At 38.9% G+C, this 7817-nt stretch overlaps 1 protein-coding gene across 1 annotated transcript; it reads left to right on the top strand.

The window, feature by feature from the left end:
• Positions 1-473: 473 nt before the first annotated feature.
• On the top strand, positions 474-3672 carry LOC130727343 (flotillin-like protein 4). The gene is made up of 3 exons (XM_057578449.1): positions 474-1129; positions 1206-1601; positions 2376-3672. Exons 1-3 carry the CDS (start codon positions 599-601, stop codon positions 2886-2888), a joined length of 1440 nt encoding a protein of 479 aa, XP_057434432.1. The 5' UTR covers positions 474-598; the 3' UTR covers positions 2889-3672.
• The last annotated feature ends 4145 nt before the right edge of the window (positions 3673-7817 follow it).

Raw genomic sequence — 7817 nt, 5'->3', positions numbered from 1 at the left:
TAGTATTATGGTTCAAATGTGGCCTCTTGTGAACATTCCAGAATTTAATATACGGTAAAAAAATAAGACAAAAACATTTTTTTTAAAGAAATAAAAGAAAAATTCAACTCATAGTTAGTGAGATTGTGAAATTTGATGTCTGAGTTTTTCTTTTTTGACATTTGAGAGCATCTGATCCACATCAAATATTGAGTTCAAGTGCGCTAAAGGTTCAAAACAAACCAGCAGTATTTTTTCTTGGCTTTTCATACATTACATGAAATTTAGGAAATAAAAAAGCGTTTTTTTGAATTAACTTTTTTTTAATGAACAACATTTTGACCTTCAATTCCAACGAGACAGATTCTACATAAGCGTCAATCTTTCCTATTTCTTCTAACTTCCTTGGTGTGAAGTTATTATAGGATCAGATTCTACATATAAGGAGGAACTTGTCCGTGATACTAGCAATAGAAAATAACTTCTAGCTCTATGTTATCAAGTCTGCTGTATATATACATATCCATTGGTTCATTTATTTCTAGTCTTTTCTATTATCACTTCTAGCTTTTCACATCTCACATATACATCACTCTTTGGGGAAAAAGAAGGAACAAACATGTATAAGGTAGCAAAAGCATCAGAATGTCTGGCCATCACAGGCGTTGGAATCAATGACATAAAGCTGGCAAAGAAATCATGGATCCTCCCCGGCCAATCCTGCACCGTTGTTGACCTCACTCCGGTGAACTACACCTTCGAGGTCCAAGCCATGAGCGCCGAGAAGCTCCCTTTTAACCTCCCGGCCGTCTTCACAATCGGCCCCAGGGTCGATGATGATGAAAGCCTCCTCAAATATGCCAAGCTCATCTCCAAACATGACAAGCTCTCCAACCACATCAATGAGCTCGTCCAGGGCATCATCGAGGGCGAGACACGTGTTCTCGCCGCCTCAATGACTATGGAGGAGGTTTTCAAAGGTACAAAAGAGTTCAAGAAGGAAGTGTTCGGGAAGGTGCAGCTCGAGCTAAACCAATTCGGCCTTCTCATCTACAATGCCAACGTGAAGCAACTCGTGGATGTCCGTGGTCATGAGTACTTCTCTTACTTGGGCCAGAAGACACAAATGGAGGCCGCAAACCAAGCTAAGGTAAGAAACCCTTAACCTTCAACCTTAAAATCAATTGGTTCTAAAATGTGATATAGTTTTTTTTCTTTGGCAAAAGGTGGATGTGGCTGAAGCGAGGATGAAAGGGGAGGTAGGGGCGAAGTTGAGGGATGGGCAAACACTTCAAAATGCGGCAAAGATTGATGCGGAGACAAAGATCATAGCAACACAGAGGCAAGGGGAGGGGCAGAAGGAGGAGATAAAGGTGAGGACAGAGGTGAAGGTGTATGAGAATCAAAAGGAGGCTGACGTGGCACAGGCTAACTCTGAGCTTGCTAAGAAGAAGGCTGCATGGGCGCAAACGGCCCAAGTGGCAGAGGTGGAGGCCGCAAAGGCGGTGGCGCTCAGGGAGGCAGAGTTGCAAGGGGAGGTGGAGAGGATGAATGCTGTCACGAGGACTGAGAAGCTTAAGGCTGATTTCCTCACCAAGGCAAGCGTGGAGTATGAAACCAAGGTATTATATGACCAGTTCATCATTCATTTGTTCTACATAAATAATTACTATTAATTACCAATGTTTTTAAAATCGGACTGGTTATTGAACCTGTGGATTTAAACCGTTTTTATAAAATACCAACGGTTGAAAAGAATAGTTTAAAAATATATCACGGCAAACTGAAGAACTTGATGAAAAAAATTTAAGGAGCTTGATAAGTTTTTTCCTTAATTATATGGGTCATTCATTAACCTTGATCATTGGTGTGTGTATATGCTTTTAATTTGATTTTTTTTTCCTGAAAGCAGAACATTTTATTGAATTCAGCATGAGATCAACTTTCTCATGATATAGGTGAAAAGAAAAACAAGTACTGAATATCTTTAAAGCTCTAGAATCCTCCCCAAATTAACATGTTGGCTTGATACAAATCAGAAAATACCATTAACAACACTATTGTTAAGGTGGTGCCATCAATCTTGCTAATTGCACTGTCAACAGAATAAATATATACACTGATTTTTCAGGTTCAGCTACCAATTGACAATCACATTAGACTCTATTAAAGAGATGCCTTACCTCTATACAGCTCACCTCCTCTTTCAGTGATTCAATGCAATTAGGATAGTTCAAAGAGTTTCCAAGTACGGTTTACTCTATTCTTCACCCAGCCCACCGCAAGTGAAGAATCACTTTCTATTAAAACGTACTTAAGGGATTTTTAGGTATCTGTGTTTAGACATAAACGGTAATTACTTTGTGTGTATTTAAAATTGGGTTGTTCTTGCATAGGTACAAGAGGCCAATTGGGATCTATACAAGAAACAAAAATCAGCTGAAGCAATTCTGTTTGAGAAGCAGAAAGAGGCAGAAGCACAGAAAGCATTAGCAGAAGCAGCATTTTACACTCGCCGGCAAGCAGCAGAAGCAGAGTTAGTCTCAAAGAAAAAAGAGGCAGAGGGGCTTATAGCAATTGGTCAAGCCCAAGCAGCATATCTAAAGTCACTTCTGGATGCACTGGGTGGAAGCTATGCAGCTCTAAGAGACTACTTGATGATAAATGGTGGCATGTTTCAAGAACTTGCAAAAATCAATGCTGAGGGAATTCGCGGACTTCAGCCCAAGATTAGTATTTGGAATAATGGTAATGGTGGTGGAGAAATCGCTGATGGAAATGGTGTCATTGGTATGAATGAGGTTGCTGGTGTCTACAAGATGTTGCCACCTCTATTCAAGACAGTTCATGAGCAAACTGGTATGCTGCCACCAGCTTGGATGGGAACCTTTTCTGACAAAACTTCTTAGCCTCTCCTCTCCCACATTTTGGTTTTAATAATGAATTAATGATCATAATCATTTTATAGTTAGCCCTAAGAGTGAACTATCTTAGGTGTCATAAAGAGAAGAGTGTAGCGGCAAAGAACCTTGTTGAAAAGTTTGATCAAGAGGGGTTACCTTCTGGGAAAGTTGCTGCAATGTTTAACATTGGAAGCTCATCCTTTTCTATTTATGTTCCTCCTCCTCCTTAAATTTTCATTTATGTTCCTGTCTGGACTTTGGTTTCTGCATTCATTCTTTCTTATTCTTCCAACTCTGCAAATTTTCAAGATGCTTCTTCTACCTCAACTTTTTTCCTTTTCCTTCTCAGTTATCTCCATCTTCAATTTTTTTTGTTTTTCTATTTTCCAACACTGAATTTCCAGTGCCTGTATGAGATAGTGTCAATTGTCAGTTAAAACTATCTTGCCTCAAATAAAATAACACTGTAAATTGAATGTAGCCAAGGCATTCATCTGAACAAGTAGCAAGTATCCTAAACATTGCAGTACACATCTCTCTTGGTCAATTTATCAAACATGTTCTGGGCGATGGACCTAAATATATCAACAAGACCCAGTAAATCAGTAATCAACCCAAGGTTGCAGATTTGGTTGTCAAGCTGATTCACTTGGGGGACAGATCACCGAACAATTATTTTTGTAAGAAAACATGGAATCACAGGATAGCAATCTCAAGATTCAAGACATTGTTCAAGTGAACACTAAATTCAAAGATAAATTAATTGAACTTGAAACAAATTGCTGGAAAAGTAAAGAAATTAAATGACTTGAAACAGAAAAGATAATTCAAATCTATTACTGTAACTATTTTATTTTTTAAGAAAAAATAACTTGTAACTCTTTAAACAGTAGATGTTAGTTGTTCATAGAGATTTTTAGTAATTAGGAATCCGAACCATAGAGATTTTATTAAATTATGTTTTGGCATAATTACATTTTTAGCATAGTGTATGGGTAATGTTGGTAACTTTAGTTTTTTTTTTTTCTACTCTTAATTTAGATCCCAGTTTTTCAAATTAAACAAATTTGGTCCTCCCATCAAATTTTCTTAACATTGATGACTGAGCAATAAATAATGACATGTAAGCATTGATGTGGAGAGATAAAACTTATCGCTAAGACCTTAAAGACTATGTTTGGCACGTTTAGCTGATAAGCTAGCTGAAAGCTGAAAAGCTAGCTGAAAGCTTATAAGCTAGCTGATAGCTGAAAGCTGATAAGCTAGCTGAAAGCTGATAGCTAAAAGCTGAAAAGCTACGTGATTGAAACAAAAGTGTTTGGTAAAACTAGCTGTTAAACAAGCTGAAATTGTAAAAGGACATAAAAAGACATACTTGTATAATTATTTTTATATTTAACATTACTTTATTAAAATTATTATCACTTTAAATATTTTTATTAATTCAAGCTATTTATCATCTTAAAAATATAATATTAATTTTTACTTATTTTTATTAATATAATATTTTTAATACTTATGGTGCGCAAGGGTGTGGCGGGAAGTGCATACGTAAGTGTGAGGGAAAAATATGTTTAGTGTTTTTATAAATATATAAGGGTAATGGTGGAATTTTAATAAAATAATAAGGATAAAAATGAGAATAAATTTAATAAGCTATATGCTTTAAGCTATAAGCTGCATGGGATAACTTATAGCTTAAAGCTTTAAGCTACTGAAATAAGCTCATTCACCAAACACTTTTGAAGAGCTTTTAAGCTAGTCAAATAAGCTATAAGCTAGCTGAAATGACATGCCAAACATAGCCAAAGTCTTTTTTTATGGTGTTGTTGTTTTCATTAAAACTTCCAAATAGAAAACAAACCTTCAAAATGATGCATCGACGTCACCACCCGTGCCACTCATTTGTGGCTGAGAGACATGGTGGAAGACTCTGACATAAATTAATAAGAATCTTCGGAGAACCACACCACAAAATTAAAGCTAGTTATTGTAGTTGGAGAGCTAAAAGTCTTACAAACCCCACATTAGAATCTCATACTTCCAATGTAGGACTCAAGTAGGCAGCATGGAGAGAAAAAGGAGTTGATTCAATTGAAGATGTGGAGACATCGCGAATTGTGTGTTATGTGGAAGCAACAACTTCGACGACAGCTTCTTGAAAACAGGTCAAACAATTCCTACTATCTCTGAGTGATTCCATTTTGAATCTGGAGTAGTAAATTGTAATAGGAGATACTGGGTTCAGAATTTGGGGGTGGAGGAAAAAAATTATGGAAATTGGGGAATGAGTTGGGAGTGGGCTTCATGGGTTCTGATGAGGAAATGGTGGAAAGACTGATAGAATTAGAGAAGAGGCATCACATAAATTGGACAGAGATGGAGAGGGTGGGTGATGCTAGAGGTGGACCATGAAGATTCTTAGTTTCAATGTGAGGGGGGGTGGCCAATTGGGTCAAGTGGAGGGCAATTCGGAGCAGATTGAAATTCTATTGCTCTAAGAGACTAAATCACAATCTGTAAATGCGAGGCTTGGTGGGGCACTTTGGGGTGACAATGATTTCGATCGGAAAGCGAGCCCAACTATGAATAGAGCGGGGGGTTTGCTTTGTATTTGGCGGAGATGGGTTTTCAACTTGCAGGAAACCGTTGTTGGGAATGGTTACATTGGCCTAATAGGGTTGTGGGGAGCTCAATCCTTACCTTGGGTTATTGTTAATGTTTATTCACCTTGCAACTTGGAGGATAAACGTAGACTGTGGGCGGAGCTTCTGAATTGGCGAACCAGATGTACAATTACTATGTGGTGTATGGCATGTGATTTTAATGCCATTAGGAATGTGGAGGAAAGAAGAGGGGTGGCAGAGGTTTCTACTCAGAGTTTGATAGAGATGCAGGAGTTCAACCTTTTCCTTGACCATATGGAGGTGATGGATATTCCCTTGCTTTGAAGAAAGTATACTTGGTATAGGCCAAATGGTCAATGCATGAGTAGACTGAATAGATTCTTGTTCTCTCAGGAATGGACATTATGGTGGCCAAATTGCTCACAAACCGTCCTTAGTCGAGACATTTCCGATCACTACCCCATCCTTCTCCGGAATGTGGTACAGAATTAGGGTCCCAAACGTTTCATAACCCTGAATTGTTGGTTTCATAATCCATCCTTCAGGAAATTTGTGGAAGACACTTGGGCGGGCATGCAAGTACATTGGTGGGGGGCTTATGTCCTAAAAGAAAAACTGAAACTCTTGAAGGTAGAACTGAAGAGATGGAACAAAGAGGTCTTCGGCAATGTAGAAGCTAATAGGAAAGCATTGATTCGTCGAATGAATGATTTGGACACCGGGGCTGAAAGTTTAGGTTTGAATGAGGAAGAAGCAAAGGAGCGGCAAGATACCTTGGCTGAATTTTGGCGAGTGTCAAAACTGAATGAGTCTCTACTTAAGTCAAGAGAAAAATGGATCAAAGAAGGAGATATGAACTCCAAGTTCTTTCACTCAATGGTGAATTGGAGGAGAAAAGCGGATTCCCTGGTGGGTTTTGTAACGCCCTGACTTTCGGGGGTTACAAGTAACCTGCTAAAATAAATATGCAATGTTTCCAAAGGATTCATAAAAGCGAGTATATATTTTTTTCTCTTCAAAGTGATTCCAAAACATGTCATGCCTAAACCCAACTGTAATTAAATTTACATCAAGCCTTGAACAAGGCAAGTACCCAAGGATAAAGACGAAAGCACACAACCTACAAAACCTAACAAATAAAAACAGATTCAACAAAGAATCTATTATGCAATGACACCATAAATTCGACATACTCCCTACGATCTCCACATCGAGGAACCGCAGGAAAGAAAAGCACCGGAACCTACCCGAAACCTCAATTATAAATCCCTAAAATCATTATGCAAGCTTAAACCAATAACGGTAAGCTCTCTAACCCAAGGCTCTAGCCTTAAACCCAACTCTACTCTTCGAGTCTTCCACTCTTCTTCAAGATCTCTTTTCCGACTCGAACGAAGGTTTAACTCCATCGAAGATTCTCCATCGCCTAATAGCGTTAAGCGCCCAAACAACAAGTTGCAAAACATAAAAGGGTTAACTCCATACAACTACCTCACATAAAAGAGAAAAACATGCTATTCCAATTTAAAAGGTGTATTCCTGAAAATTATTGATGAGAACGAATTTGATTTTATGGGAGGGAGGAGTATGCTGGATGAGGTGGTGGTAGCTAATGAGATAGTCCATGCAGCCAAAACCGGAAGGAAGCCATCTCTACTTCCCAAAGTTGACTTTGAAAAGGTGTACGATACGGTGGATTGAGGTTTTCTGAGATAATTGACGTGGAAGATGAACTTCTGTGAGAAGTGGATTCAGGGGATAGGTGGTTGCCTATCCTCCACCTCAGTATCGGTGCTCGTGAACGGTAGCCGAGTGAAGAGTTTAGCATGGCAAGGGGGATTAGACAGGGTGATTTGCTGGCGCCCTTCCTATTTCGGATTGTGGCGGAAGGGTTGACTGTTCTTGTCAGGAAGGCGATGTAGCTGGGGAAACTCAGAGGCTTCACGATGGGGACTACAGAGGTTGTGGAGGTAGCCATTCTGCAGTTTGCGGATGATATATTACTTGTGGGAGTGCAACATTACAAAAGGTCCTCACAATGAAATGCATCATCCGCTACTTTGAAATGGCATCGGGACTCAAGGTGAACTTCCTTGAGAGCTGTTGTATGAGTCTTTGTGTACCAGAAATAGACATTAAGATGTTTTCTGCAATCCTTAATTGCAAGGTTTTGAAACCACCCTTTACTTACCTTGGCATTCCGATAAGTGGAAATCCTAGAAGGGCAAACCTTTGGCAACCGATCTTGACAAAGATGAGGAGGAAGCTATCAACTTGGAAGCAAAATATGCTATCCTTTGGAGGGAGA

This window comes from Lotus japonicus, chromosome 1, assembly GCF_012489685.1.
Source record: "Lotus japonicus ecotype B-129 chromosome 1, LjGifu_v1.2".
Classification (NCBI taxonomy): Eukaryota; Viridiplantae; Streptophyta; class Magnoliopsida; order Fabales; family Fabaceae; genus Lotus; species Lotus japonicus.
The sequence above is the reverse complement of the archived record's forward strand: the minus strand, read 5'-3'. Positions and strand labels throughout refer to the sequence as shown.

Coding starts and splice junctions, on each gene's coding strand:
- LOC130727343 (XM_057578449.1), top strand. CDS start 599: ATGTATAAGGTAGCAAAAGCATCAGAATGTCTGGCCATCACAGGCGTT. Junction 1,130..1,205: donor AGGCCGCAAACCAAGCTAAG/GTAAGAAACCCT, acceptor CTTTGGCAAAAG/GTGGATGTGGCTGAAGCGAG. Junction 1,602..2,375: donor GCGTGGAGTATGAAACCAAG/GTATTATATGAC, acceptor GTTCTTGCATAG/GTACAAGAGGCCAATTGGGA.